Here is a 22,409-nt window from a genome sequence, read left to right on the forward strand (position 1 = left end):
GTCTGCATCTTCCCTCCCCTCCAGCACATCTTGTCTCTCTCATAGTCTTTATTGGCTATTGTTTATCATAAATCTTTAAGAGGCAACATAGCGGACAATGTTTATCAAACTTTTAAACACCGAATCCCCCCCCCCTTTTTTTAGTTTTTCCTATTACTATTACAAGGGTCTTTGTTTTTGTTGTTGTTGTTGTTTCATTCTTTTTTTAAGATTTATTTATTTATTTATTCATGATAGACAGAGACAGAGAATGAGAGAGAGAGAGAGAGGCAGAGACACAGGAGGAGGGAGAAGCAGGCTCTATGCCAGGGGCCCAACATGGGACTAGATCCCGGGACTCCAGGATCATGCCCTGGGCCAAAGGCAGGTGCTAAACCGCTGAGCCACCCAGGGATCCCCCTTACAAGGGTCTTTGATACATGCTTTTGGAAAGGCTGCCCTAGAACAAAGTTCCAAGTTCCAATTGAATTTCTTTTTATTTTTCCTATGGATATATTCAGCACAAGGAAAAAATCATTCTCATCCCCTTCTTTTTCAAGCTCTTTCCTTCCTAATAATGTAGTTCTAAGACCATATTAAAATATCTTGGTTCTCCCTAAATTATTTAATGAAATATGAATAAAAATACCAAGTTTTTTAATTAGTAAAGATGATTCTAATGTCCAGATGAAAGAACAAACAGAAACAGTGAGATAAAGAAGGAATAGGGGTTATCACCATCAGATGTCAAAACATATTATAAAGATATAATAATTAAAACTGTGTTAATACTGGCACATAACTACATCAACAGATAACAGTGAAAAAATGGAAAGCCCAGAAATGCCCCAAATATGTACAGGCACCTGAAGTCAGTGGGAAAAAAGTGAGCACTGCAATTTTTAGAATTGGAATGCTGACTAGCCATTAAGACAAAAATAAAATCAGATCTATATTTAACATCTTATGCCAGAATAAATTCCAAATGTTCTTAATAAACAAAAGATTTACGTGTAATAAATGAAATCACAAAGTACTGAAAAAATTATAGAGGAATTGTTTTATGATCTTAAAGTGGGAAAGATCAAACCGTAATAAAAACACAAAAGCCATAAAAGAAATAAATGAAAAATTTGACTACAAAAAAAAAAAAAGTCAAAGGTTCTACATGGCCAAACCCAACATCAACAAAGCCAACAAACTTTGAAAAAAAGTTTGCAACTCACGTCACAGAGGAAGGGTCAATTCCCTATTAGAGACAAGCTCCTAGGATCAATAAGAAAAAAGACTGACTAAAACTGCCATAGAAAAAGTAAATAAGGATATGATCACTCCACAGGGAAGGAAATACACATCTCTTAAAACAATCAGAAAATACAATCAACTTCATTCATAATAAGAGAGATTCAATATAAACTATAATGAGCTATCATTTTTCATAGTATGTATAGTAAACTCTGTGTAGAGAAAAATGCTAGAGGGGGAAATATGCTAAGTTCTGTTATATACATGAAATACATCTGCAGATTTGTCTGAGAAAATCTTAACACTCTTATTTGTAGGGAAACTTGGTAGTTGAGACACAAGAGAGAAGGGAGACCTCACTGTCTTTTCTTTTGTGGCTTTAGAATTTTGAACCATTAATGACTTTGAAACATATGGAAAAATAAAGAAATAGATCTAAGAAAATCTACTTTTATTCTCTTTCTACTATGCCAGTTGGCTCAGCTATGGCTAGCCTTTGCCACTGCCCTCCTCTTGTTTCCAAGGGTCCTTTAAGAACTGCAAGAGCTGCTCAAAGTCTTCATGACACCCAGGGCTGGTTTCACAGCTCATGAAATGAAAGTTGTCCTCATAACATTGCCACATGATTTCAGAACACATTTCAATGTGATGTTTCTGACAGAGCAGCTGTGGCTTCACTTAGCAGAATATTTGAGCATTTTAGTCTAAATAGAGCAGTTGGATTCCTAGAATAAAAGGTGGTAAAGGGATGGAAGTATGAAAATATGGAAAGAGACTGATTTTCTAGATGGCACATATTAAATTTCAGAACTGTAAATTTTATTCTTACATTATTATTCTGATTAGATTTTACAACATAAGTGATATTCATCTCAACTCAAATGCATAGATATACATGTTTTGTTTTTTATCTCTTAACTTTTACCTGATAAAATCTGATTATTTTCCTCACAGCAGTTGCTGAAGAGTTGTAGGATGTTAGAGCTAGAAGAAACCAGAAACATCTTTTAATGGTGTTGTTTGGCATAAATAATCTACTTGCTAGGTATCAAGGGAATATCAGGAGACTTCTCTCCTTCTGTATTTGAACCCATTTCCCATTTCTCATAGGATTCAATACAATAGTTCATTTCAGACTCTGAAAAGACTTGTGGGGTCATGATAGCTTCTATTAACATATATTAAGCTTGCCTGGGAGGGTGATAAGGAGAACTAAGGGGAGACTCAGAATAGCAGAGACCAAACTGGTTTAGGTAATAACATGAAAGCCTACCAGCATCATGGGAGCAAGCAATTCAAACTCGGTTCAAATAAACAAAAGTTACAAAGATTTATATAAATTATGCCTCCCCACATTATGCAATCATGTTGTAGTTCAACCTCCCATTTTAAAAAGCAAAACACATTCTTTAATGACCATTCTCACCTCCCAGTCCAACCTCCTTGCATAATCATAAATAATCCCAATCTTTTAAGCAGCAAGGAACCAAGATGGAAAGGAGAATTAAAGCTGCAAGCACCAGCTTTGCTCCCAATGTGAAGGAAACACATCCAATCATTCTTCTTATGGGTATCTCACATCCCGTGCTATTCAATACCTGCCTTTGACATTGGAAGTGTCCTCAGATGGATCCAGACTTTCCTGACATTTTAAAACATATCAAATGCGCCCATATCAACTATAGAATTTCTTCTTTTATACAATGTTCACACCTCATTTGTATATCACAATTGTCTGAGAAAAGAATGCAAATAAAACTAGTTTGGAGTCCAAGCACTATAACAGGAAGGAAGATGACAGGATGGCCCCACCCACAGGGCGGGTCATGTGGGACTTCAGAGAGCTCCAAGCCCACAGAATGGAAGGATACAACCTGCTGAGGATTCTAGATAGTTGTTGACTTCAGATCCCCTACTCTCACCACTATTCCCCTGTTGAGTCTCCCCTCAAGTATTTGAAATATTCTCAACACAATGAACCACTGTTAGTACTGATGAGAATCCTACTCTCTTGTTTTCTTGTTCTTGGGTAAAGGATCTTCTCCAAAGGAAGCCATTTTGGAGCAAATACTGCCAGTTCTCTCCTACCTTAGTCTAGTTCCTCCGTATGGGAGAGTCACTTACCTGATTAATGAGATGGGGAGATTCTGACTTCCACTGGTTCACATTCCCCAGAGAGTGGGGTCCTGAGTTAGAACAGTTCTGGCCTTTATATTCTTATATTCTCTGATTCAGACTTGCTCTGCACCCATACATAGTGGGTACCTGTGCTTCTGATCTGCATTCAGGAAGTAACAAAGTGTGTCTCTGTTCTCTGGCCCCAGCTTTCCAGCTTGCCTCTCTCACTCTGCTCTTTTCTTTTTCAGGGGTGCTCTCTCTTTCTCTTGCATTTGACAAGATATGAAGTAGGCTCCCTTTGGCAGCTGGCAGGGTACATGAGGGGCCTGGGGTTCATTGCGTAGACTCATCCTTTCCTTCAAATGAGTCCCCAGGTCTAGGCTGAGGTGGAAGGGAAGTAGTAGGAAATCTCACCCTGCCCCAAGTCCAAGCTGTGTTCTCCAGTGTGATAGATTAGAAGTCCTTTATCTTGGACAATACATCTAATATTATACTTTGAATCTTATTTGTCTTTTAGCATTTATTTCTAGAATTGTTAGAATGCAAAATGGAAAAGAGGTCAGGCTCCTGAAAATTTTCAACACTCACCATAGGGTTCGAGCAGTCGTGTGATCCTTCTGCCTTATATGGATCATGGTGTTCACCTGTCCACCTAGCAAGGGTATACAGGTACATTAACTGCCCCAGAGTCATTGGAAAGAGAAAAATTATGGTATTGTATTATAGCTTAGTGCTTCCAACAGGAGGCCTGTGTGAGTATCAATGACCTAAACTGGGAAGAAGGTAGGCATTAGAGTCAGCCAGACTTCTGCTTCAATTTTAATTCTTTTACCTATTCATTCTGTAACTCTGGATGAGTTACTTAAGTTCTCTGATCCCGTTTTCTCAACAACAAGTAGGAATAATAATTATTTTCCTGTGGGATTTTTGTGAATTAAATTAAATGAAAGCATATACATTATCATAGCATATAAATTAAATTAAACCATATACATTAAGTGCTTAGCACATAGCCAGTGCCGCCAAAATTGAGCCTATTAATATTTCTGTGTAGCTGTAACTGGTTACACAAGGGGTTCTCCTTGCATCTACTCAGCTGTACTAACTCCACTAGTGATATATGTAATCTCACATACACAGCTGCAACCCTGGAAGGGTCAGCCTCTGCTTGCTAAGCATCCCCATAAAGAAGAGGGTTCCTGGTGGCAGCAGAGTGTGGGAGAATAGGGCACATAAGCTTTGGATATGTAGGTCTTTGGTTGGTAGTGAAGTTCCTGAGAGAGCCTGGCACAGTGAGGATGGGTTGCTGAGCCTTTGGCAACAGTGTCAAGGAAGAAGAACAGCTGGGGGGTGGCACTGGCTGCTATGAAGTGTGGGAGGGTAGGTTGGCCATTGCTAAGGCACCAGTAGCAATTTCTAAAGCAGTTGTGGAATGGCCTATTTGCCAACTAAGGCTGTGCTTCTGGAGCCGCTCAGTATGGCCTTGGCCTGGACCCTTTTGCAGATGGCAACAGCTATAGTGGTGAGATCCTGAACTACTTCAGGAACTCTGGTGGGTACCACCAATATGAGTTCTGTCTGTGTAGACCACAGGGAGGACAGCTTGGGACACGGGTGTTGTGATGATGGTCAGCAGCCTCATAGTTTGTTTCATGAGTGTATTCATTTATTAGGGCTGCTGTAACAAAGTACCACAAACAGGGTGGCTTAAACAACAAAAATCTATTTTCTCACGGCTCTATAAACTAAAAGTCTAAGATTAAGGTATCAGCATGGTTTTTCCTTTTGAGAACCAGAAGGAAAAATCTCTTCACACCCCTCTCCTAGCTTCTGGTGGTTTGCTGTCAGTCTTTGGTGTTTCTTTGGTGTTTCTTGGTAATGTACTTGCATTAGCATGATCTCTGCCTTCATCATCACATGGCATTCCCCCTGCGTGTGTATCTATTTCTGTGTCCAAATTTCCCCTTTTTATAAAGACATCAGTCATATTGGGTTAAGGCCCACCCTAATGACCTTATTTTAACTTGATTACATCTATATAAAGATCTTACTTGCAAATAAGGTCATATTCTGAGGTACTGGGGGTTAGGACTTAACATATCTTTTTGAGGGACACAAATCAACCCATAACAATAAGATAGACTTAGATGCAGCAGTAGGGTCATTCTTGGAAGTCTGTGGATTATTCCTTAGGTCAAAGTATTATATCCTTAGGGATTCCATTCCCATCCCATTGGGGAGATAGTGTACCCAGGCATTTAGACAGGTATGTACCTGTGTATTGTTGGAGCAGCATCTCTGGCCTCAACTCATCTGATATTAGTAGAGGCACCCTACTCAGTTGTGACAACCTGAAATGTCTCTAGGCATTGCCCTCCCTCTCCCCAGTTGAGAACCACTGCTTTGTATAATGACAGAGTTGAGCTATCTGAACCATCAAAACTTAAGAACCATCTGATACAGATAAAAAGAGTTAACACTGAATGAAGGTATCTTCACATGGTCACCAACTCTAATTCTTTTTTTTACATATTTTATTTATTTATCCATGAGAACACAAAAAAGCGAGGCAAAGACACAGCCAGAGGAAGAAGCAGGCTCTTCGCAGGGAGCCCAAAGCGGGACTCGACCCCAAGACCCCGGGATAATGCCCTGAGCTGAAGGCAGACACTCAGCCACTGAGCCACTCAGGTGTCCCTATCAACTCTAATTCTAAAAAGTTTATTGGGAGATAAATTCCTATGCAAGGGGTTAATTTGATTGTCAATTATGTCTGCAATCATAGTCTTGGACAAAGTAGACTGGACTCTAGGAACAAGACAGGAAAATTTGTGAAGCCTTCCGATCTTTAGACTCTACTTTGTTGAGAAACCACATGTCAAGAATGACACAAGAAAGAGTATGGAGACATGGAGGGGTTGTGGGGTCTTGCTGGTGGTTAGTTCCTTATCACAGGGCTGCCCAGGTTTACTCCATAGTAAAGTCCTAGAAGCTTGGAGGGATAGTTACCAACAAAATGACCCAGCACTTACTGGGTACCATTTTATATATAGGTATTTTGCTTTCATCATTTTTAAAAATATTTTATTTTTAAGTAGTCTCTACACCCAACGTGGGGCTCAAATTTACAATCCCAAGATCGAGTCGTGTGCTCTACTGCTTGAGCCAGCTAGGTGCCTCCATTATCTTATTTAATTCTCATAAAAACCTTAAGAAAGATTGTAATTATCCTCATTTCACAGATAAGAAAACTGAGACTCAGAGATTAAATACAAATTCCCACAACTAGTGAGTAGCAGATCCTAGGTTTGAATTCAGAGGTCTTAATTCCAAATCTCATGCTTTTTCTATGACATGAAACTGCCAGGAAAAAAAAAAAAAATGGATGAATGTCCTCTTCCTGGGATCATGATATCATGATAGTCAGAGTTGAGACTTACCCAGATATATGATTCCTCCAAGCATTGGAGAGCCCGTTCCCCTAGGCAACCCAGGATCTGAAAAATCACACATCTCCGTGTTGCATAAGCCTCAGTAAGGTCCTAATATCGCCTAATATCTCCATTTGGGAAAGGGGATCAGAAGAGTCTTCTTAGAATTGATTTTGAGGGATCTGGGGCAAAAGGACTGACAGTAACATTCTCTCTTTTTTAGAGAGAAAGAGAGAGAGAAGGGTACACAAGCTGGAAGTGTAGAGGGGAAGGGAGAGAGAATCTTAAGTCAACTCTCTGCTGAGTGTGGAGCCTGACTTGGGGCTCAGTCTCACAACCCTGAGATCACAACCTGAACCGAAACCAAAAGTCGGCCGCTTAACCTACTGCACCACCCAGGTATCTAGGCAGTAACATTCTTAAGGGAAGATGCAAGAACCTCCTATTCTCCGGCTTCCTTTTCTGGGTTCTAAAGGATAGGAGTTTCTCAATTTTATTAATCTATCATCATTCACCTGGACAGTGAATCACCTAACAGGTAAGTCACATTCTACCCCTTTTTTTTATTAGACCAATGGCTCTCACATTATAAAATACATCAGAATCACCTGGAGGGCTTTTTAAAACACAAGTTACTGAGCCCCGCCCCCATAATTTCTGATTTGGTAGCTCTGGGGTAGGACCTGATAATTTGCATTTCTAACAAGTTCCTAGGTGATGCTGACGATGCTGATCCAAGGACCATAATTTTATAATTACCTTATTAACTTATGGATAGGGAAGACGACTTCATGCTACTTAAAGCAAAGTTTCTCTGCCCTTTCTCCATGCTCAGGCTCATAACCAGACAAAGTTACTTTATGAGTCCAAGTTACATCTCCATAGCCTGACAGAATTTAGGAATTCAAAAGAACAGGATGAGGAGAGCATAGGGCATGGGATCCATTCTGCAGGAATGGCCTCCTCCTTAGAGTGGGGTTATTCTTTCCTTTGGGGGATCCAGAAAAATAAAGACATTCTTGTCCAGCCATGTCACAGCATTTCCCACTTCTAGACCTGAAAGGCCATCCATCATGATTGCCCACCCCCCCAACTCTCTGCCAGCACTCTTCCCCAGAACATCTTCCCCTAAACAACCTTCTCCTTAGGAGCAGGGCGCTGTTCTAGCTCACTGATGATCATGTGAATACCCAGCAGCCCATGAAAGGAGATGTGGATCAAGTGGCAAAGTTATGACTACTGAGGATAGTCTGTAGGCAAAGGGCCAGTAACCCTTGCTGGAAAGAAAATCATTCAGAGAGACCAGCCAACCAAGTATCAATATATGGGTCAGACTCAGGAGTCAAGGTTGGTATTAACATAATGGCATTTAAATGCCCAAGTGTTGAATCCTTGGAAATCCTAGGACTAGTCCTCTTCCTCTGCTATCACTCCCCCTGATAAATAGAAACAACTAAGGGGATTCCTGACCAATCAGGGATTAAAGTTTCCTGGACTGGATAAAAGTCCCAGGCTTTTATTTCACTTGGACATCAAATCCACATGCACAATGACATATCATAAACTGCTTGTTTTGTCAAAGGTATTTTCATCATGTCATCAGAGATTCAGAGTTTGCACTGCTGGCAAGTGGCTTGCAGACAAAGGTGAGTAAAATTCTGTTATCTGGGTATCCATTACCAGTCTATCCATAAGCCAAGGAATCTTTCCTTCAAGTGATATCTTGAATTATGAAGAACCAGCTGAGGATGCTAGAAGCTACAGTAGAAACTGTTGAGACTATGTAGCAGAAAGCAAATCCATGGACTGAAGCAGACATTCATGTGCCAGGGGTATAGGTTAGTATTACCACTATTTTAAATGGTGTGAAAAATCGGGGGACTGATTTTATCATACCCTCCCTCAGGCTGGTATTCAGATTGGAGGCAAGGCAAGAATAGTGTCAGCTTTAATACTTGCCAAGCTGGATTTAAGACTGAAGCTGACCTTTCTGGTCTAAGAAGGCACCTCCTACTACATACCTCCAGGTCTTATTGTGGGGGTCTGATGCAAGACAGCTGGGTCTGCAGAATAGACCAATAGATTGGGTCCCCAATCTATAGCGTGGTGTGTCACAGAGCATCCAATACCCATAGATTGCAGGAAAGAATCAAGAGAAAAAAAGCCTCTAGGCTGCCTCTAAAACAGTGATATCCAACCAGGTTGCAGGTTAAAATTACTAGGAAGTCTTAAAACCCCTAATGCCCAAGCAACATCGGTCATCTCAGAATCTTGAGGTTGAACCAGGTACTAGTATGTACTTGAAAGCTCCCAGGTAATTCCAATGTGCAGGTAGGGCTGAGAAACTGCCCTGGGGCTAGGCCTTAACCCAGGTGTGTTTACAAAAAGGAAAATTGAAGCAGAAAAAGAGAATGTGCACGGTTTTGAGTGCACATTCTGAGGCAGGCCTCAGAGATGGGGTCAAGATCAGCAGAAACTTCTCCTGAGTGAGTCGCCTCAATCAGGTAAGTCATTCTTGCCAAAAGAGGAAAGTGAGGGGGAAGAGACAGGCCGGGGCCTCCTCTCCAGGATTTTTGTCAGCAAAAGTGTGAGGAAACAAAGAGTATGCCAGCCCCCCTAAAAACAGTCATAACAGCTACATTGACTCAACTCCCACTGTACACCAGGAGCTGTTCCATCTACTTTTGTACACTTAACTTTGGAACAATCCTGTGAGGTAGGTCTAATTATCCCCATTTTACCAATGAGGAAATGGAGGCTTGGAGATGTTAAGTCACTTGCCAAGTTCAAGGAGTAACTGAGTCACAGTACTGGTTTGTCTGGCTACAGAGTCATACACAGCTAGTTATTCTTCTAAAGAACAGAGAAACAAAACTCCCAGAGAAACAAAACTCTGTGTGTGCTTGTGTGTGTGTGGAGGATGAGGATCTGTGTTTCATTCAGGTTCTTCAAATGCTGCAATTCTTCTTTTAAATACCCACACACGTACCCATAAAATACTGTCTTTCCATTAGATGAGGCATACAAAGTTCAGGCAGAGTGGTCTACCTGGATTATTGGAGTGATGTCCTGTGTATAGAAAAGTCTGTGACGTCAAATGATGGGCTAAGTCCTCCTAGTGCCAGGAATTTACCCAAGCCCATTAATATTAGTGGTTTTCCTTCTCCCTTTAGGGGCTGCAAAAGAAATACTATTTTATATACATTTTCCCTGAAGCTTCCTAGAGTGTGAAAGTCTTGGCATTTAGTTAGAGATTTCATCATCTGGGTCCCCTGCCAACTGCAGTGGAATAGTTCAAACCTCCTGGCTATGAAGGCTCCTTGTCAAGGACCTGTGTACAGTCTGTTTTGCCAAGGAGTATGCTGTTTGCAAGTCAGCAAAAGGAAGGTTTCTGTATTCCTCAAACATCCTAGTAGAAATAAAATCTTTGTGAAGAAGACGCTATACAGATTGATTTAAGCCACCTACTTGGCTTTCTCACAGAAGAATTGGCATGTTTAATAATATCTTTGTCCCTACCCATGTCATCCTAACGTAACTTGTGCATTTGACAAGATAGAAGGCAAAGAAAGAGCAAGAAGTAGAGGATGCTGTGGCCCCAGAGTTTAGGGAAAGGAGCTTAGGACCACGATGTCCACAGTTTTTTGGCACTTGCCCCAAGTTCTGAAATCCATAAATAATGCTGCAGTGAGAGGATGTAAGCTTGAATGTGATTCAAGCTTGAGTTGAAGACCAGGGAGGCTTCCATCAAAACTATTTTTCTTTTGTCAGGAATCCTTCATAATGCCCCAGTTTTGTGATGCTATTTTGGTGGAATTAAATTTCAAACAGTCCAGAATTATGGAATTTGTTACATTATCCTTTGGTGACAAGGCCAGTCACTCTAGAGGCAAGCTTGTTAGGGACCCAAGAGGTAACCAGGGGATCAGCAGGAAGCAGGTTAAGAACTCTCAGCCTCTTGGTTCACAGTTCTGAGCATAAAGTGACTAAGCAGCAAGCCCCTCAGTTAGTCCTGGGTATGTCTAATACTTTTAAATTTAATTCCAAATATTGTCTGTAAAAAAAAACTGTAGAGGCTCCAGATAGTCTTTAAACTTCTAGCAGACTAGAGGAAGAGGTCACTTTAACTTAGGTCTGCATTGCAGTTTTGCAAGGCCTGATCTGTTTCTGTTTTTTTTTTCTTACTCCATGGATATAATACTTGAAGATCCCAGCTAGCATCTTGGACTATTTATCAGGGTCTCTTCTCCTTGTAAGACCCTGAAATCTGATTGTAGCTCTCCAGTGCTATGAGAAACCTCTATTGAGTAACTCTACCACTTTCTAATCAATGAATGCCTCAAAGGGGAGAAGTGGTTCAGATGGCCTCACTTCTCTGCAGAATTTTGGCCTCTTGAGTTATTGCACTCTCTGTAGCTCTAAATTCCTATGTCCACCCCACCACCACTATGAGAAACTAAGGAAAGCTCTGCTCAAATTCTCTGCCTCTTACAAGTCACTTGATGCTTGGTTTCTCACGCTCTGTGTCCTGGCTGCTTGAGAATCAACAAGAAATGCCTTGAAGGTAAAATCAGTTTAGAATAGCAGGCTTGCCTCAGTGATTTCCCTTGTATCCAGAATTTTCACCAGTCCTATTTTCATATATCTCTCCAAAGCCTTCAAATACTTCTTTTTTTATTCAGGTCTCCAATTTTTTAATGGGAAATTTGGTTGGTAATACACTAGTCTACCAATACCAGAATCTCAAATTAAGTCTTTTACAATACAGTTCACAAGTGTTTCAAACTGTAGGATCCTGTAGAGCAAAGATTCTTGACTTAAAGTATGGCAGGAGTTCTACAGACCCATGAAGTCCTGAAATTGTATGTAAAATTGGGTGAACGTGTGTAAATGTCTTCAAAGGGACATATGACCCCAAGAGTTAAGGACCACTGCTGTAGAGTATCTACAGATACTTAATTTGTATTAAATACAAATTTGTGGGGCACCAGGGTGACCTCAGTCAGCTCAGGTCATGATGCAAGGATCCTGAGATCAAGCCCTACATCAGGCTCCCTGCTTAGCAGGGAGTCTGCTTCTCTCTCCCCTACTGCCTGTCATGCCCCCTGCTTGTGTGGGTCTGTCAAATAAATCAATAAAATCTTTAAAAATTTTTTATTTGTATTAAATAAAATAAACTTAACAATTACCTATATTAAATATCTAACTTATTAAATACTTAACATAATACTGCTAAGGTCTTGTCCCAGAAAATGGTTCTCTATACCTAGGGTCTAAATGCTTGATTTCAAGCCAATAAGTATTTTTCTATTATAATATTTCTTTTTCTGTCACTAAATAACATTACCATAATAATGCCATAGACCTCTTTAGCACTTGAATGAAGCTCATTTCTAGAACTACAGTCTAAATTTAGGGAAAACTACCCATAAGACTGAAGTTTTTCTTTAGGGCTGTCAGACATAATGATAGCCAACACAAGACTATCATGATGGGAGTCCATTATGTCCCCATGTTTCCTTTGTAAAGGAAACAGGTAAAGGTTATAAATAAACTATTTTTTTACATATTTGGACATCACTGAATAAGATTAAGCTGTGGAATTGTGAGTCCACTGATAATTAGCAAATTCACACACAAAGGGCAAACTAAACAAGCAGATTTCCACAGACTGTTTCCTGAAGAAAGATGCACTCTAGAGAACAAGGCTAAGGGTAGAAACAGTATTTTTAGGTCCTTGAAAGTTTCAAAATGTTATAAAGTCTCATATTTCTTGCCTTGCTCTGACCAGTCTACCTTCTGAGGCTCCTGGCCTAGTCTAGGGCTCAGCTGGTAACCAGGCTCCTGCTGCCTTTGGACAGATTCACCTCTTCCCCACCCAGTTCCACCTCCTCCACTACAAAATGACTGCCTGCCCTCCCTAGATACCATGCCACATTGAGACAATCTAACTGGAACCTCAAGGAATCTCATCTGGGGATTAAAAGGGGGAGCCAGGGAGTAATGGTGGCAGCACTGGGATAGCACCTGACACATTATAGGTATGAAGGAAGGAAGGAAACCAATGTATGTGAGAAGAGGCCAAAGAGGAACTTAAACTCAGGAGCTGGCTATTTGGATAGTGGTTTCTACTCCTCCAGTTTCCCCTAAACTTTTCTCTGCTAAAGGACTAGGTGAGCTCTAACCCTTAGATTTGGTTCCTTTATAAATGTCATGATCTCCTTGCCTCCTGGGTTTGGAAGAACTTTAGGATCCTAGTTTTCTGGGACTATCTCTCAACTTTTCTCTTAACTTGGATCCTATTCAGAGTTTATCCTGCCTGCTCAATAGCCATTCCAGATCTAGAATACTGAAAACATTTCTTAAACACAAAATGTTTCCTGGAATTATACTAAAATCTCTAGGAGACTTAACTATGTGTTTTTTACTTTATAGATCTGGATATAGACATTCAACATATATTTGGGGCCTGGAATAAGAGACTAAATCTATACTTTAAAATATATCCCTCTGAAAAAAATAATAAAAATATATTCCTCTGAGACTACTCAGAAAAAATCATGGGGTGGCACTAGACAATGGAGAGTTTAAGATGAATAAGATGTGAGGCTTATTTTCAAGAAATTAAGGCTTTTATACCACAATAGAATTTGGTTGCAAATGACAAATGGATTTTTTTTTAACTTATAGAAGTGAACTATTGAAATTCCTAGCCTGAAAGTCAACCAAAACCAGGAATAGACTGCTGCTACGACATGTCAGCCTCTCTCTGTAGGTCAGTTTTCTTCTCTTAGTCTTCTCCAAGTCCCTGAAAACATGACTGTTAGCAGCATCCAAGCTTACGTGACCCAGCTTTGTCACAATACATGACCCAAAAAACAATTCCAGGAAAGAGTTCTGACTGACCCAGCTTGGGTCAAGTGCCCATTCCCAGAAATATCAGTAGGGTAGGCAGTTATAGGTAGTATGATTGACTCAACTTGGATCAAATGTCTAGTTCTGACCATTGAGCAGTGACCAGAGGACTGAGAACTATAAAAATACAACAGATCTCATTTAAATTGTATGTCTAAAGTAACTCTTGGCAGATAAAACAACAAACATCCACTACTACTTCCATATGACCATGTTCCTTTCACACTTAGAACATTCGAAGATAGGAGGATTTCCTAGGATTCTAGAGCTATTTGTTTTTCAATGTGTTATGACATTTTTCAAATGTAGATGCCTTTGTTTGCAGAGAAAAATCTGGATCTTTTCACTGTAAAGACCCCTCTGTTCTCTAAGTTGCTTATTATCTGTCTAGAACCCTCCTGGCCTAGGATGCGAACCACTGACTGGTCAAATCTCAGTTTTCTGCTCTTAGGAATGAAAATGTAAAAGCAAATGTTCTTATCTCTGATGGGCAAATTTCTACCTTCAAGCCCCTAAGGTGTCCCATGGACTCTGAAGCAGTGGTAGCCTATGAATGATAAGGAGATAGCAGATCTGAGTTCTGGCCAGATGCCATTATTTTTCTTATGACTCAGGAGCACAATATGTGTACTTCACAGGTCACAGGTAGGATCATGGAAATGAGCATGTATACTTGAGGTGTGAAATGCCATGCAGACATAGGATGGTTGTTAACGCAAGTGTACTTGTGGTCTTTTATTTTTTAATTTTTAAAGATTTTATTTATTTATGAGAGACACACAGAGAGAGACAGAGACATAGGCAGAGGGAGAAGCAGGCTCTTCGAAGGGAGCCTGATGTGGGACTCAATCCCCAGACCCGAGGATCATGCCCTCAGCTGAAGGCAGACACTCAATCACTGAGTCACCCAGGGATCCCTACTTGTGGTCTTTTCTAGAGCTTTTCAGGCTAGCCAGTTGGCCTCATACCCAGGAGCTCCCTCCATTTTCAGGCCCCACACCTGTCTGTTATGCCCACAGCTAACTTAAATCCCTATGGTCTTTGGGGTTGGCAGTAGAGAGTAGATGGCCACTTTTGCCCTTAATCTGAAGTGGGTTAAACTGAGTTATGCCCACTGTTCCCATGGTGTAGGACTTGGTCCTGGCTAGGAGCAGATGCCGTGCCATTTCAGGACTTGCTGCCTTAGAATGAGCAGGGAGTGGGAGGGTGAGGAGAGAAAGGAAATGTTTCCCATCTGCTCAAACTGAAGGACACTGAGAGATCAAAATTTTGGCACAAAATGTTACCATAGGAGAATGATGGTTTTTAATTTTTAGTAACAGAAAAAGCTCTAGACTGGGAGGCAGAGAACCCAAGTTTTACTGTTCACGCAGCCACTAACTAGCTATGTGAAATCTTGAGACTGTAATTTCACCCTCATTTCCTTGCCTATAAAATAGTGATTAGATTCAGTAAATTGTATGTTCTCCTTCTAGCTTTAACATTTGATGATTTGGGTGCCTGTGCACAGGAAGGTGTGCAGTAGCAGAGAAGAGGGATATACAGACTCTGCCTAGATCTGTGGTTTCCAAGCTTGGCCATGGACCCCCTCAGAGAGAAGGCACAGAATTTTTTCAAATGGTTCTCAAATCCATACATGAGCCAAGCATCATCTGCAGACTGAATAAAAGGTATTTCACATAAATGTGTACTATTTTTACATTTACATAGTGCTACTGGGATTAATTAAATCCTAATTCATTTTAAAGTTAAGTGTTACTCATTATAAAACTGTTTCTGGGATGCCTGGGTGGCTCAGTGGTTGAGCATCTGCCTTCAGCTCAGGGTGTAATCCTGTGGTCCCAAGATTGAGTCCCGCATCGGGCTCCCCTCAGGAGCCTGCTTCTTCCTCTGCCTATGTCTCTGCCTCTCTCTCTCTCTCTCTATCATAAATAAATAAATAAATAAACAAACAAATAAATAAATAAATAAATAAAATAAAATAAAATCTTTAAAAAAAACTGTTTCAAACAAACAAACGCCAAAAGAATAACTACCATTGTTCCTGGGGAATATTGTTTGTTTGTTTGTTTATAAGAGTCCTTCTTATGAAGTGGATAATCATTGATGAGGAGTAAAACTTACAGTATGGAGAGATTGTGCCTGGGATGTATTAACTTAACTACTGCCTTTTGATTGAAGAAATTAAAGCTAACTTAACATTAGACAAAATTCTATTTAGCTTTTAAACCCTAACCTCAACATCACTTTCTTTGTGAGGTTTCCTGGTTGGGTCACCATACTATCCCATCCCAACAAGATTAGATATAATATTAGCCAGGGACCCAGTAAGAAATAATGACACACTCGAATAAAGATGATCTGACAAAGACTTAAAAAAGGACTATTTACTCAGGGATGAGCAATTTATAGGGGAAATACAAGGACTAGGGCAGTACGCAGGGTTCTAAGAGTAGAACTGTTACTTCCAGAGGCATGACAGGCTGAGAGGAGTGGTTGTTGGAACTGGTGAGAGAGAGTCTTGAGCAGAGAGTGGCCCTGTGTGGAGCTGTGACTTTTGTTTGAAGGATGCAGTTGGCCCAAAACCACACTGTAGGGAGGAAGCCAGGGGAATAAATAACCCCATTCATTCTCCTTGCCCAACCCTTGTCATCCACTGCTGCCTGTAATGGACCAATTCAACCAGAGGCTGGAAGACAAGGGAGTTTATTGATACAGATTATGCAGGTCAGCCTCCCAGGGCAAAGAGGCGGGCAAAGAAGAGCTAAAAGTGGGCCTATAGGAACACACAGAAGAGACTCCCACTCAGTCACTCTTTTCTCACAGTATTCTGTACTTAACCTCTTTCTAGCACTTTCCATATCCAGTGGTAGTTATCTGTTGACATTTCCATCTCTCTCCCTACACTGTGGTTTGCCTAAGGGCAGGAACTATGTTCTGCTTGCTTCTGCAGTGCCAAAACCAAGCACAATGTAGGTCCCTAAGAAATATTTGTTGAGTTTCAATTTGAGGCAATGGTTTTGAAAAACAAGTGCCATATGGCTGGTATAGGTGGCATCTGCTGATGCTGCTGGGTGTTCCTGGGACCCGTGGGTCCTGGAACACATCTCCTTTCCCCAAGAACCACATGAGATGAATGGAGAAAATCACACTATTCATGTGTTTGTGAAGTTGAGGCCAGTAAAGGAATATGTCAACCTCTTAATTGAAGCGTATAAGCGTATAATTTTAACACAAGTGACTGAATCTCTAACCTCATAGAACTGATCTGAATCCTCTGAGAGTTTCTGCAAGGCAACTTTCTTTTTCTTATTTCAAAATTTCTCCTATTAAATTAACCTCTCCTGTTTCCAGAATTACATAACATTGGAGAGATTAGGAATAGCACATGTGGGAAAGTCTTTGTGCCAAGATCTATCAGATTCTGGAACAAGAAGGCCCTGCTTCAAAAACTGTTCCCACAGATTCAATGCTCCAGAAGAACCTCTGAGAGATTGAGGGACAATGGGATTCTGTGGACAGAGCTCTGACCATCACATCGACCGATGATTGGGCCTTTTGTTCCTAAACACTTTTCTGTAGCATCAGGTTGAGTAAATTTGCAAATGGGATGCAGACTTCCAGGACAATGACTTTTCCCTGGTTTCTGGCTGGGAACTTAAGCTAAGAGAAATGTGACAATTCTATCATGTAACCCAGGCCCCAGCCATAAGCACGGGCGTGTGTGTGTGTGTGTGTGTGTGTGCATAAGACCCATACATATATTCTCGAGTAATATTTCAAAATGTTTTAAATTCCTAAGATTAATTTTTAGTCACATGCAGGAAGTGTAGTACAAAGGTGAGAAGACTCCATAGCCATTCTGTGGTTCTGTGAGAAGGCAGAGGAAAAATGTTTGGTGTGGACAGTTCACATGATCCTTATGGATGAGTGTTGCCCAGAAATGAAGAGAGCTGCTCAATCTTTCCTTTTGTAGATCATTCCTAATATGCACACACAAAGCCTTCTTCTCTAGTGTACCGTGCACTGGAGGAGTCATTTTTGTAGTGGTCAGATTAACAATACTCTGATGGGTTGCTGAAGTGCAAAGGACAAGCTGCAACTGAGGGAATTGTATGTACAGAAGATGGAGGGAAAGATCATTCATGTAGCATCAGTGTATTGGCCAGTGGCCAGAAAATACAAAAGGAGACTCCAGATGCAAATTCTTTTTACAACTATGTGCAGAGAGACACAAACTCTATGCCCTTCTAAACAAAAGGGAAGAATCAAGCACAAACCTAAGAAAGAATCTGAGAAAAAAGTTCACAACTGCCTTGTTTGAGGCGCTACAGAACCTAAGTAGTTCAAACCCGGATGTCCATCTAAAATTAAGAAGGTAGAAAAAAGGTAGAAAGATAACAACAGAAATTAATGAGATGGGGAAAAATGCTTTGGAGAATATGAGCCAAGAAAAACATTGGTTCTTAGAAAAGATAAATAACACTGATAAGCTTTGATAAGATGATTAAGATAAAAAACAAGAAGGCACAAACAAGCAATATCAGTAATGAAAAGGGGCACATAACTAATGATGTTGCAGATCTGGGAAAGGTAATAGGAATATATTTTTAACTATATTATGCCAGTAGATTTGAAATTTCATATCAAATAGACAACTCCTTGAAAAATATAACTTAGCAACCTAACTCAAAAAATTACATGTCCTGTAACCTTTAAGATATTATATCAGAAGTCAAAAATCTCTCATTCTCAAATCCAAGATCTATTAACCTTACTGGCAAGTTTTGCTGTCCTTTCGGTAAAGCCAATAATGCCATCATACCCAAAGTTTTTCAGAACATATAAGGCTAATATAACCATGGTTCTGAAACCTGAGAAGAACAATCCAAAAAAAAAATTTCTGGCTAATATCACTTATGGACATATATGCAAGCTATTTAAATAAATATTAGCAAACTAAATCCAGCAGGTTAGATTTAATCCAGGAATATGAAATTGATTTGTCATTAGAAAATCAATTAAAATAGGGGCACCTGGATGGTTTAGTTAGTTAAGCATCTGTTTTCTGCTCAGGTCATGACCCTGAGTCGTAGAATCAAGTCCTTCACTGGGCTCCCTGCTCAGTGGGGAGTCTGCTTCTCTCTCTCCCTCAGCAGCTCCCCCTGCTTGTGCTCTCTTGCTTGCTCTCTCTCAGATAAATAAATAAAATCTTAAGAAAAAAGATAATCAATTAAAATAACATCACATTAATAAAGTGGGAAAAATCATATAAGCATTTCAATAGATGCACAAAAAAAGCATTTGAGAAAATCAACATCATTTTATTTATAAAAAATATTCTTTGCAAAATAAGGATAGAAGGATATTATATTGATGTGAAAAACTTACTTGTAAAAATAACTATAGCAAAAATTGTTTCACATGTGAACTATTTAATGCACACCTTTTGTGATGAGAATAAGAGGACAAGGATGTCAGCAATTACAACAGCTATTTGACATTATACTGAAGGTTCTAGCCAGTGCAGAAAAGCAAGGAAAAGAAATCAAAATTACAAGTATTGGGCAAAGTATTTCTGGCACCTAGAAAGTCCTCGATAAATGCTGCTATTATTATTATAAAGATTTTTTTAAAAAGTATTGGGCAAAGAAAAACAAAATTGTCATTATTTACATTATATGACACATAATTGTATCACAGAAATTCAAACAATTCTATAAATTTTTAAATTTATCTCTATCAAGAGATATTAACAAACTTAAGATACAAAATCAGTTCATAGATGTCAATGTCAAGTGTGTTTGATACATTCAAAGAAACAGAAAAAAACTAAGCAGCATTTACAATAGGATTTTAAAGTACCTAGCAAAAATGTGTGAGACTTTAATAGAGAAAACTATACAAACTTAATTAAAATATATCAAAAGTATCTAAATAAATGAAGAAACATAGAAAGTTCATGTATTGAAAGACTGTATGTTATAATTATGTAAATTTCTCAAGTTGATTGATAGATTTAATGCAATTCTGTTTAAAAATTCTATATGTATTTTGTAGGACTTGATAAGGTGATGCTCAATTCATGTAGAAATGCAATAAATAGCCAAGACACTCTTAAAGAAGATTAAGGTGAATGAATTTGCTCTGCCAGATATCAAAATATATTGAGCAAAAATAGACATCACCAGTGGAATTAACAAAGAGCCCAGAAGCAGACCCACTTATATATGGATAATTGATATATGATAAAAGTGGGATTAAGGTGGAAAATAAGTGGTGCTGGGATAATTTAGTATCCAGAGAGGAGACAACGTGAAATTGAATCCCTATTTCTTACCACATATAAAATAAATTCCAGGCATATTAAGACTCTAGGTGTCAAAGTCACTTAAAAGAATATTTTGAAAAGAAAACATAGATATCTCATGATTTGAGGATAGAAAAGAATTTCTTGAACAAGACACAAAAAGCACTAACCATAAAATAAAATACTGACGAATTTGCTGACATTAAAATTAAGTGCCCCAAAAGACATCATATAAGATAGTGAAAATAGCAGAAAATGTTTGTAACACAAATAACCATTGAACAACCTATATCCAAAGTCTATAAAAAAAAAAGCAGCTAATAAGTAAAAGAAAAACCACTAAATAGAAAAATGAGCAAAATACTTAATCTGGCACTTTAGAAAAGAGGATATCTAAATGTCCAATAAATATAAAAAAGGACTCATTAATCATAAGGAAAACTCACTAAAACCATGATGTGATATCAAAACACACTTACCAGGTAAAAAATATTTGTAAGCCTTATGATACCAAATATTGACAAGGATGAGGAAGAGTAGGAACTCTCACTTACTGCCAGTAGGAAATAAGAGACCACTTTTGGAAACAGTCTAACAATGCCTAATAAAGTTGACTAGGCACATCTATTTCAACCCAGCAATTCTACCCCTAAGAATACAACCTAGGGAAACACTTGCACATGGACTCCAGGAGATGTGTACAAGAATGTCCACAGTAACTTGGGTTCTAATAACCCCACACTCAAAACAGCCCAAATGAGCAGTAAAATGAATAAATAATTGTGGAGCACTCCTCATCAAAGAAAATAAATGAACCTCAACCACACTAAACAACATAAATATGTCTCTTAACCTGGATGTTAACCAAAAAACCAAGTCACCGAAGAAACTATCTAGTATGTTACTATTTTACATGGAGTTCAAAAACAGACAAAACTAAATAAAACATTATTTAGATATACATACAGAGGTAGTATTTCAGTTACTTATTGCTGCCATAATAAACCATGCAAAAACTTGGTGACCTAAAACACCAATAATTCTACTTACTCATAATTCTGTGGATCAGGGATTTACACAGAGCTTACCACATGGCTCACATCTGCTCCACATTGCCTGGATCCCCACCTGGGGTGACTCATATCTGGGGGCTGGCTAGGACAGCTTGACTCCTGGGTTGGGGTGGGGCAGTGGGCACCTAACTATAGCACCTTGGTTGGTTTCAGCGTCCCAAAAGAACCTATCTCAATGTTTACATAATGCTTATTATTGTCCCACTGATGTCCCAACAAGTGATATGGACAGACCCTGAAGTCATTGTGGGAAGAAACTACACAAGCACAGAATAAAGGAAGCTGTTGTTCATTGGGGGGTCACCAATGCAATAGCCCACTGCCATTGGTGAAGTAAGAGAATGATTTTCTCAAAAATGGTGGTTACTTTTCAGGAAGAATGAGGAATCCAATTAGGGAGGAGCACAAAGAGAGCATCTAGCATATTGGCGATGTTCTATTTCTAAACTGACGGGTAGTTAACATAGGGCTTACTTTATTCTTCTTTAAATAGAAATTCCACATGATATAAAATTATGCAGGCATTAAAATTTACATTTGTATATATGCAAATAATTTACAATGCAATGTTTGTGTTATATTATTAAATGAAAATCAGGGAAGTGTATATGTTTATTACAAAGATCCCAATTATGGAGGCGCCTGTGTGGCTCAGTCAGTTAAGCATCTGCCTTCAGCTCAGGTCGTGATCCTAGGGTCCTGGGATCGAGCCCTGCGTCGAGTTCCCTGCTTAGCGGGAAGTCTGCTTCTCCCTCTCTTGCCTTCCACTCTCCCTGCTTATTCCCTTTCTCTGTCAAATAAGTAAAATAAAATCTTAAAAAAAAAAAAAGAAAAGAAAGATCCCAACTATGTATCAGAGCTGTTGAAAAGCTGGCGGTAAATAAATCTCCATGCCACAGTGGCTTCTCAGCAAAGTAGCAAAACCATGATCGATGCACATTTTCTTATTCTATTTTTCTATGCTTTTGGAATCCTTAAAACTTTATGGGGGTAAAAATAAGAATGACACCTCCCACAAAATGAGGGATTCCAGTAATCCCTACACTTCCCTTGAGTGGCTTCACTTTATCATTCTTGTTCTTTTCATCATAGCTACCAGAAGTTAATTTCTGGAGCACAAGGTATCCCAGGCTTTTCAGAATAGACTCTGATAAAAATTAAATCAGAACCACTTGAATTAGTTCTCAGACATGAATAGTATTTGCCAAGCCCTCGATTTTGGTGTTCAAATGGGAACTGTCAGTCAGAGAGGGAAAGGGGCAGAGGGGACAGAGAGTGATGAATTGAGGTGTCTTGTAGCCTCTCTGTTTTGAATCACAAGATACCAAGAATTTGGCA

General features: G+C 39.4%; 2 protein-coding genes and 1 long non-coding RNA gene across 4 annotated transcripts in view; 2 read left to right on the forward strand and 1 right to left on the reverse strand.

The window, feature by feature from the left end:
* The window catches only part of LOC144322350 (uncharacterized), a 48,619-nt gene extending 45,654 nt beyond the window's left edge, over positions 1-2,965 (reverse strand). Inside the window, exons 1-2 of the long non-coding RNA XR_013388015.1 lie at positions 2,827-2,965; positions 2,150-2,208 (exon numbers count right to left, since the gene is read on the reverse strand). This is a non-coding gene — a long non-coding RNA (uncharacterized LOC144322350). The remainder of the gene's footprint in view (positions 1-2,149; positions 2,209-2,826) is intronic.
* Positions 1-22,409, forward strand: part of TZMP1 (transition zone microprotein 1) — a 414,174-nt gene that overhangs the window by 133,600 nt on the left and 258,165 nt on the right. The window lies entirely within an intron of this gene.
* The window catches only part of LOC144322345 (uncharacterized), a 142,379-nt gene that overhangs the window by 106,651 nt on the left and 13,319 nt on the right, over positions 1-22,409 (forward strand). Inside the window, exons 3-4 of one of the 2 annotated variants that reach the window (XM_077912276.1) lie at positions 8,356-8,419; positions 15,164-15,352. In XM_077912276.1, the coding sequence (XP_077768402.1) occupies positions 8,356-8,419; positions 15,164-15,213 (114 nt within the window). In that variant the 3' untranslated portion in view covers positions 15,214-15,352. Of the gene's footprint in view, positions 1-8,355; positions 8,420-15,163; positions 15,353-22,409 lie in introns of those variants that run through there. The other variant, XR_013387997.1, reaches the window with a different exon arrangement.

The sequence above is a fragment of the Canis aureus genome, chromosome 10 (assembly GCF_053574225.1).
Source record: "Canis aureus isolate CA01 chromosome 10, VMU_Caureus_v.1.0, whole genome shotgun sequence".
Classification (NCBI taxonomy): Eukaryota; Metazoa; Chordata; class Mammalia; order Carnivora; family Canidae; genus Canis; species Canis aureus.